Here is a 9,562-nt window from a genome sequence, read left to right as displayed (position 1 = left end):
CAAGAAATCAGTGCTGTTAAGTAACCAAGTTTAGTTTGCTGTGGAAATGACACGACCACAACGCAGCGCATAATAATAATAATTGGAAAAGGTGCGTGTTACAAAGTGAAACTAAATTCAATATCAAGTGCGTCACTTAATGCATATGCAATAGTTGCAAAAGCCAGTTGAAAAATGTACTGCTGCTGCGGCTGCTGGTAGCTATTACCAGGCAAACGCTATCGATAAGTGTGCAGCTGCTGTTAAAACAATAACAACAAGCGGAAGCATTCCACTGTTCATTCGCTGTTCAGCTCGTTTCGCACATCGTTTTGGTTTGCTACTGTCGTGTGCTAAAAATAGAATTTTAACCACCCACGCAAAAAAAAAAAATAAAATAAAACAAAAACGCATTTAATTCGGCAACCTCAAGGAACAGTGTGTGTGTGTGTGATTGACTTAAACAGCGATGCAGATGCACAGAATTAATAAGCAAAGCAATAACAACAAGAACAAAAGCAACGATGAGGAATCTCTGTAAGTTTATTTCCTGTTTTTAGTTTTTTTTTTCGGTGTTTGTGCATAAGCTTTTCTGTGATGCTTTTCTCGCTCTGTGTGTTAGTGTGTGTGTGTGGGTTTTGCTAAATTTAGTAATGCATGCGCTGGGCTGAAAATAAGAATTGGAACACCCTGCCGTATACTTTGCCGGCAACGAACTAACGGGTCACACACGCACACATACATGCACATATACACGCACACACACTTTTTGTCACCTTGCCAAGAAAAGTGCTTTAAACTGTTGCGCCAAGTGTCCAACAGCAAGATTGAAAAATACTTGAAAATATAAGTAAACACACACACACACACACACACACGCAGCATGCTGAGGTCAAATTGTCAAAATCAATAAAGGTCCAATAATATCTGTGCTCTAAAGAGCTTTGTTATTTCAATAGGAATTTTTACAAATTTACTTAAAACACTACAATTAGCGCTCTGAATGTCGTCAATGTCAATTCGGGCTCTTGATTAACATCCATTTGCGCGAGCATGTGAAACGCTCAACAACAACAATAAGAACAACAACAACAACATTGCATCGTTGCTTACAGTTAACGGCGCAGTTAAAGGTTGGGTTAGGTGTTTGCTCTGTCACTCCCACGCTAATAAGTATACGACGTGTAGTTTCTTTATTTACGCACATGCATAAAAGCTCAGGCTAAGAGAGACTTAAAAGCTTGCTTGCTGATCAGGCCGTTATTTGTCCCTCTCTCTGTGTGTGTGTGTGTGTGATTGTGTGTTTTTGTTATTGAGCGCGTTTTGCACTTCATTTAGTTTTTATTGATTTTTTGCTGCGTTGTTCAGCACTGCTGCAGTCGGCACTCTTCATTATTGTTGTTTTGAGCGGCATTCACTTGGCTTTAGAGTGTAAACTTCAAAGGCTTTTGTTTTCTTCTTTTTGCTTTGCTTCTGCAGTTGCTGTTAGCTGCTGTTGTGTGTGTGCTTTACACCTTTTTAGATTTGTTGTGCTCGCTCTCTCTCCCTCTCTATCTCTCTCGCTCTTACACATCAACTCTTGAACCGTTCACTTTCTACAGCTTTTAGTTTGTTTTTGTTTGCTTTTTACCCATCTCACGTTTCATGCTGCAAGCGTTGTATGCCCTACCCGGGCCTCCCGCCGTTTCCCTGCACTTTGCCTGGCCTCGTAAAATATACAAATTAAAAGTTGGAATTGTTTTTTCTTTTCTCTTCAACTGCTTATTAAATGTGCAGCCAACTTTGACATGCATTTCAGCTAGCAATCGCTGTGTTTTTCACTTTCCAACTTCAACTTTGTGGCTTCATCTAATTACAAATTGTCCAGCACTGTTGCCACGCCCACTGTTTGTCGCCCTTACAAAAGCAGTTTCTGCGCCATTGTCATTAAAAAAACCACTTTGCAGCAGGACAGCTGCCAAGGCTAATAAGATTTCAGTAGGTTTCTAAGCTCATGGCTCTCTGCCCCTCCCTCCCCTTTATGGCGCCAAAGTACGCCCCCTTCACCACTGACCCACGCTTTAAATTGAATTTGTCGCCGTGCAACTGCAGCGCCAGCTTTATGAGCCAGCCCAGACAAATGGCCACCAAGCCAGTTGCTGATTTGCTAATAAAATATGCAGATCGTTTGTGCAATTTAGTTACCGAGTGACTAATAAACTTTTAAAACAGTTAGCAGCTGTGCAAAGCGCCAAGATTTATGCACTGGATGATAACGCATGCAAATACCCTGTAATACAAATGATTTATTTCGTTCTCTGGTAGATTGGACACATTAGATTATACCATTTCGGTATGGTGCTCAATATGCTTTCTTTTATTCAGAAATATAAATCGATAGATCGATAGACAGTTACTTATCGACTTGTTATAGTGTTAAAAAACGCAAAATTACAGAGTATTAAAGGGGGAAATCCCACACAATAATGAATGAAAACAAAACGATTCAAAATGAATCATCTTAATAGCTTTTCGAAGCAAACTGATTTTAATTATGAATTCATTGTTAGCTCGTAAGCAAGGCAATATCTCAGTATAAACCGCTTTTTGCTTTTACTATAATATATTTTGGTTCTTTGAATGAATCTTAATTTTGCTTTTCATACACAGTAATTTATTCAATGCCCCATCCACTCATCCAATCCAATTGCGAAATGCAGCTTGATAGCTCGATATAAATTTATATACCTATATATATATATATACTATAAGCACATATGAATAACAATTAAGCAGACGCTTTATTGATATGCCAAGTGGTCGTTGTTCTTGTTTTTGTTTTTGTTGTTGTGGGTTGGCTTCGGTAAGCGAATCTAATCGTAGATTGCACATGCCGCTCCTCAGCTGATGCCCATGCCCGGTTTGCGGCATGTGCGGGTGGCGGAAGGGCGGTTGGTTGGCAAAGGCTCTGATAAGTATTAACTAACAGTCATTATCGATGGCGGCTGCCATAGCCAAAGGCGGGCAACAGCTAGCAAACATGTTGCCATTGTTTACTCTATCAGCGTCCATGCACATAGTTGTTGTCAAATAAATATAGCTATATAGGCACATATGTATATATACGTGTGTGTGTATCGAACTTAATATATTTGTGCTGATAGCTCGTGCGTGCGTCATGCCGGATGGCGTTTGTGATTCATGTGCCAAGTTGCCAGCCATTTGGGCAGACTCTGCATTTAGACTGGGCCACTTGAATGGGCCCAGAATTGGGCTCGGGCCCAACTAAAACACACACGCACACAATGTGCTCGTTATTGTCAGCCGTTAAGAGCATTTGCTTTGAAAATCAATAAAAGTCTTGTTTTAAAGATGCAGCCTTGAATTCATTTGCATACCCTTTAAGAGAAGGGGTTTTCTTGTCTGCTAGCAAAGTGTGTAACGCCTCTCCCATTGAGCGTATGTTTAATAAATTTCTAGCTTTCCGTTCGAGAGATAAGTTTGTTTATTTTAAAGCCAACTTGTGGCTCAATTTGAAAAGTATTGCTATCACGAATCTTCTTTATTCCTTGCAATTCTCAAAAAGTTAAAGCTTCATAGGAGAAATCACAGAAAATCAGTTTTTAGTAGGGTATTTAATATTCGATACACCAAACAAAAAAATTGTTTCCTTTCTATTTTTATTGTGTACTTATGTTTCGCACTGATATTGCCTTGCAGGAGCGGCCGTTGCATTGAATGAGTGTCCTTGGCGTTGCTGCAACACGCTGTCGCGCCACGCCACAATGTCCGATTTTGTACCCTGCGATTTATTGCCAGATCTTTGGCAGGAGATACTGCAATGCCACTGGACGTTTCTGGAAACTGAGGAGAGCCCGCAGAAGCTCGAGGAGCGCAAGAAACTTGAATGTGAGTACCAGATAATCAAATAATTTCATTAACATTAGCTAATTGCTGTGCATTTTTTCTTTGCCAGGCTGCCTGAAAGAGTTTCTGTGCGTGGTGCCACACGATCGCAAATTCTTCTTGCCCGAAACGGGGCATGTCCTGCGCAGAACTGTTTGCGAGCTAAACGACTTTACGGCACAGAATGCCATCGTTGGCTTCGAGGCCGTCAGCCAGTATGCCAACAATTTATTTACAAAGCCCTGGCGCAAGGAATTTCGCACGCTTAAAGTATAAATGCCTCAAAATATTCACAAAAATTGCCGAAAACTAATCTCGTTTCATATTTGCAGACCTACTCCGGTTCGTATCAGCATAACGTTGAATCGAATCTGATCGATGCCGAAAGACTGTTTCTGGCCATGGGCTATCGTCGCATTACCGAGGATACGTTTGTGTTGGAGGGACCCATCTGCCCCGACCAGGTGACGAATGTCTCGCGTGATGCGATGGCCGCGTATGTCGAGTGCCAAATTATGAAACACATCTATGCGGGCCTCAGTGCCGCTGGCTACAGCTGCAGCTGGCAGGATATATTCCATTATAGGGAACGACATGTCGGCGGCACAACGCAGGCCATCAAGGAGCTGGCCTATCGACTGCACGAGCTGCGGCTGCGCAAGGAGCAGCATCAACAGCAGCACCAGCAGCAGCAGCAGCAGCATCAACTGGCAACGGAGAACACCTACAGCAATATCGCACCCCCCCATCGCAGCAATGACAGTTGTACGGCGGAGAAGTCTGCACCAGCCGCCGCCGCCTGTGCGCTGCATGGACCTGCTAATAACAATGCCAATATCTGCGCGCTGCATGCGCCCGGCCATCAAACCGCCCCGCCCACGAATCTCAATTGCATGTATCAGCAGCAGCAGGCGCAGGGCGCACTGATGACGCACTCGCGCAGCCTGGAGCATTATCAGGAGCCGCATACGGCGCTGCCACAGCGACACTCATTCGATCAGCATCCCAAAGATTGTGCGGCACTGCATCCACATGGACATTTGTATGAGGCGCCCTACGATTGCCTGGATGGCCTCAGCATGGGCAGCAGCGCCTCGTATGCGGCCGTTGCTGGCGCTTACAATGCGCCCGGCAATCGCTATCCGCTGCCCTACAACATCTCCAGTCAGCTGAATGCGCCCTATGCCACGCCCCTGGATGGTTACGGCCATGTGGAGCAGAATAATGCGAACATGTATGCCAGCATAGGCAACAGGCCGGCTACAGCGGTGCCCCACAGCTGTGGCTACCATGGCGGCCAGCTGGGCGCAACAACACGGCATCAGCCCAACAATGCCGCCGCACTGGCCGCCATGCAGCACAGGCAGAGCACATATCCGCCGGATCACCATCTAATTGATTTCGATGAGCGGGCCCAGCTCATGCAGCATGACTTCAACGATCCGCGTCCATACGAACGACGTGGCCAGCGTGCACAGACGGCCAAGCATGGCATGAGCAGCTCCATGTATGCCCAGCCTCGGGATGCCATGGCCATGGGCTATGCCGGCGGCTACGATGTGCCTGCCATGCTGCCAACAACCTTGCCGCAGCCGACGCCACAGGATATGTATGTCTATGCGCGACCTGTGCCTAAGAGCAGCCGCATTCGCGCTAAGCTCGAGACGGGCGACAAATCAACGGACAGGCAGCGAGAGCCAATGATGGTAAGTGACAAGCTGAAGGGTTCATGCGAGATTAACATATGTAAGGAATGTAGAAAACCGTTAAAAAGAGATATAATAGAAGCATGCATCGATCCAATAAAGTAGATAGATTCTTGATCAGGGCGACGAGCCGGCATGTTCAGCTGTCTGTCTAGGCGAGGGTGTCTTCTGGTCGGACACTTCCGACTAATGACTGCCTATTTGATTGTAACTTGCGTTTATTATTAGGATCCCCTGGATAATAATCGGAAATCGACGCACAAGGAATTGAGGGAACGGATTAGTCTGACCGCCGCCGGCGCAGCTGATGGCCGCCAGCATATGCGGGAGCGTGACCTGAACATCTCGGATGGCACCAGCTATGAGTCGGCCAGTCTGGATGATTTTACGGCGCTGAGCAGCGCATCGCCGCCGCTGATGCCCAAGGTGCAGGAGGGCGTTGGCAGTTTCGAGTCCTGGAACTATGTGTTCAAGAATCTGGAGCGTTCCGGCTACTCCAAGGATCTGGGCGATCGTGAAGATTTGCTGGTGCAAAGCTTGGATCTGGATTCACTTAATCTGGCCAATGGTGGTGCAGCTGCCGATAAACGGCGCGGCACCGAGACGCATACACAGCCCGCCGCTGTGGAAAAGTCGCGCACGCTGGACAAGAAACGTGAGCCGCGCATTGTGCAAGCGGCGCCACCAGCTCCAGCGCTCAACAGCAGCAGCCCGGGTGTGAAAAAGGTGAAATCCGCTCTAAAGACAGCCACCATAGACAACAGACCTGGCGGCGGCAGCGGTGGTGGTGCACGGAGTCGCGGCAGCACAACGGGCGCCGTGGCCAAACAGCCGCCGCCGGTGTCGACGCAGCTGATTGTGACCAGCCCGAACGAATGGAGCTGTCGTTTCTGCACGTTCCTGAATCCGGACACAAAGCGCATCTGCGAGATGTGCTGTCGCAGCAAGGACTTTAATCTGGAGGCGGCGGCAAATGTGTCGCACGCATCCTCCACCTGTGTCTAGACTATGTTAAATCCTGCACATGCTACAATATGAATTAAGTATATATTTACTATATGAAATATGAGAAACTGTACACCACGCAAGTGATAGAAGAAAACACACAGTATGAAAGGAGTTTTGGATATATACAACTAAACATATAGAACTTATATATTTTTTATACGAAATTCGTCATTACAACAAACTGTGTGCATGTTTATAGAAAGTTCTCTAGTCTTATAGCATCTACGATTTCAATCACAATCCCTAGCATTATGTACATACGAGACATACATACATACATACATACCTATTATAAGTAATATATTATTCATATTATGAATTACAATTTAAGTTTTCGATTAGACTTGTGTACACATGCTTTAATTAGATCGTAGATATGTTTCCATTTGTTGTGGGCGTCGCGTTTTTGTTGCAAATGATGTGCCTATACCTGATATAAGTCGCATGTATGTATGAATACTAACTATATAATATAAGTAATAACTGTATAGTTGTGTGTGCCTGCGAGTGTGCGTCTGTAAATAGTTTATTAAACCGAGTTACAAACAAAAATACAACAAAAAAAAGTATATATACATATATATTGGAAAGCCAAGTATATTTATTATGCGTATATATATATATATATACACACAATATATACATACATATATTTATTGTATGCTAGACTAACTTTTCATAATTACCTTTACTACATACAATATAATCAATTCAACTTGAACGAGCTAAACAAATGGGTAATACAAGTAGTACTGAACATGTTTTCACTTATATTTTATTAGCAGCTCCTTAGTACACATCAAGATTATGCAATAAGAGTGAGAGACAGCAACTATACATGCGTACATATAGTATATCCTCTATATATATATATATAGTGCCACACAATCTTTAGTTTTTGCCCACCATGCCACACCCAACGCCCAACGCTGAAAAAGTGAGAAATAAAAAAGCACTTAATTTGTTTGTTAATTGTTGCTAAACAAAAATGTTAAATGAAACCTTAAGCAAAATAAATAATATTTTTTTATGCAAAAAAGATTTAAAAAAAAAAAATATTGAAAGAAGGGAGGAAAATAATGTACCTTTTTGTGATTTATTTGATTTGTTGTTAATCTATTGCGCCCTGACATATAGAAGATATGTAGTTCAAATTGTATCAGTTGATATTAGCAAAAAACAAAAACAAAAAAAAATAAATAAATATATGAAGAAAAAAAAAACACAAACCAAAACAATCAAGAGTTAAAAAATTCGATTTTCAACTTTTCTAAAATACTAACTAAAAAAAAAAGTTACAAACAAATTAAATACAATTTATATTGCATATTCAAAAAAAAAAAAAAAAAAAACAAAATAAAACCAAAATAAATGAATTTATAGGCAAAACTCTTCCTAAAATCCCAGCAATAAATAAAAAAAACAACACTTTGAATTTTTGAAAAATAAAACTGAAAAAAAAAAATTATACAAAAAATTAAAAAAGAAAAAAAAAAACATAAAATCTTTGCATTGTGCATCAAAAGTTTTAATACTTATTTATGTAATTGAAAAGTCTCAAAAAATGTACAATTTTTTCCCATAGATTTTCCAGTTTTTCAAGTTTTAAATATTCCCAAAATTCTCTGTCAACTTTTATGAGGCTGCTGTTATTGCAGCTGTTGCTGGCCCTGCTCCAGCTTGCCAGCGGCTACAATTATTGCCGCAATGAGAGCCATTTGTGCAACATGGCCAATAGGCGGCATTTTATATGCAATGCGGCCACTGAGCTGGTAATTATGAACTTTTAATGGTAATATTATTATAAGAAATTAATTGTAACTCTTCTGTGCGCCCAGCATCCACTTTTTTACAGGGCCAAATTTTTGGCTATCGTTCCGGACACGTTGCCATTCCGCAAGCTCATTTTAGACTATCACAATAAGTATCGGAATATGGCGGCTGGTGGCCAGTTGGTTACGGATGGCAATGAAACCTTTCCGGCCGCCTCACGCATGCGTGAGCTTATCTGGGATCTGGAGCTGGCGTATATGGCGCGCGTGCATGCCTCCACGGTGTCCTTCAAGCACACGATGTGCCGCTCCGTTGTGCGTTTTCCGCATGCCGGTGAAAATCTGAGCATGGTTCTTGCCAAAAAGAAACGTTTCTCAGTCAAAGAGTTGCTGGACTTGGCGCTGTTCCCCATGTTCGACGAATATAGAACTGTTCGTGATCCCGTTGATCTGCTCAAAGATTTCGACTCAAACAGGTGAGCACCTAAACGTGATTCCACAATGCTTAAGCATAGTCACATTAAGCGATTGTATGTATTTCCCTTTTTCTCTTTCAGCCACCATCTTGTGGGCCACTTTACGCTGATGGTGAACGATCGAGTCTCTAGGCTAGGCTGCGCCTTTGCCATAGCCACAAATTGTGATAAGAATAACACTGATGAGTATGTAATATATATTTCTAATGTCACATCACAAATCGTATACTCATTGATTTAAAATTCTGGAACAGCTATTGTCACTTTATGACCTGCCATTACGATTTTATCAATATGGAGGGTTCGTATACTTATCAAATTGGCAATGCGGCCAGCAATTGCGGCATCTGGGGCGCCTGGCCTAGCTCCAGGTATCGCAACCTGTGCACCAATAGTGGCGAAATATTTCCCAAGGATCATGGTGATAAGGACAGCAAGCTCCACAATGTGGAGTAATATTTATATATTGTTTAGTATATTTTCTTGTTTATTTTCTATTTTATTATTCAAAATCGAAATATTTTCAGATATTCTGGCATCCCCCTGACCAAGTTGGAGGAATGTGTAAAATGATTGTAATCATGTTTAAATTGTTTTTTATAATATATTTTTGAATCTTTAATTTCGTCTAGTTCGATTGATACATAAGCAAAATATTTACTAATTAATATCAACTAACGGCTAACAGACTTAGTCATTCTTTCTTTTTTTTTTTTCGTTTTCTTCCGTTTTTTAA

General features: G+C 42.3%; 2 protein-coding genes across 4 annotated transcripts; both read left to right on the top strand.

Annotated features, from left to right (window-relative positions):
• The first annotated feature begins 15 nt into the window (after window positions 1-15).
• tamo (PUB and ZnF_RBZ domain-containing protein tamozhennic) lies at window positions 16-7,940 on the top strand. Of its 2 annotated transcripts, none has more exons than XM_015174519.3 (5): window positions 16-91; window positions 3,679-3,867; window positions 3,935-4,134; window positions 4,197-5,570; window positions 5,799-7,940. In XM_015174519.3, the coding sequence occupies exons 2-5, from the start codon at window positions 3,744-3,746 to the stop codon at window positions 6,573-6,575; spliced, it is 2,475 nt and encodes an 824-aa protein (XP_015030005.1). In that variant the 5' UTR covers window positions 16-91; window positions 3,679-3,743; the 3' UTR covers window positions 6,576-7,940. The 2 variants fall into 2 exon arrangements, with proteins under 2 accessions (XP_015030005.1, XP_002050416.1); XM_002050380.4 differs by having other exon boundaries at window positions 23-516.
• A 181-nt stretch (window positions 7,941-8,121) lies between these two features.
• LOC6625335 (venom allergen-1) lies at window positions 8,122-9,448 on the top strand. 2 transcript variants are annotated; one of them, XM_002050381.4, is made up of 5 exons: window positions 8,128-8,350; window positions 8,417-8,826; window positions 8,908-9,012; window positions 9,081-9,294; window positions 9,354-9,448. In XM_002050381.4, the coding sequence occupies exons 1-4, from the start codon at window positions 8,216-8,218 to the stop codon at window positions 9,280-9,282; spliced, it is 852 nt and encodes a 283-aa protein (XP_002050417.2). In that variant the 5' UTR covers window positions 8,128-8,215; the 3' UTR covers window positions 9,283-9,294; window positions 9,354-9,448. The 2 variants fall into 2 exon arrangements, 1 of the variants encoding a protein (XP_002050417.2); XR_004303863.2 differs by lacking the exon at window positions 9,354-9,448 and having other exon boundaries at window positions 8,122-8,350; window positions 8,876-9,012; window positions 9,081-9,223.
• Window positions 9,449-9,562: the final 114 nt, after the last annotated feature.

The sequence above is a fragment of the Drosophila virilis genome, chromosome 5, assembly GCF_030788295.1.
Source record: "Drosophila virilis strain 15010-1051.87 chromosome 5, Dvir_AGI_RSII-ME, whole genome shotgun sequence".
Taxonomy (NCBI): domain Eukaryota; kingdom Metazoa; phylum Arthropoda; class Insecta; order Diptera; family Drosophilidae; genus Drosophila; species Drosophila virilis.
The sequence above is the reverse complement of the archived record's forward strand: the minus strand, read 5'-3'. Positions and strand labels throughout refer to the sequence as shown.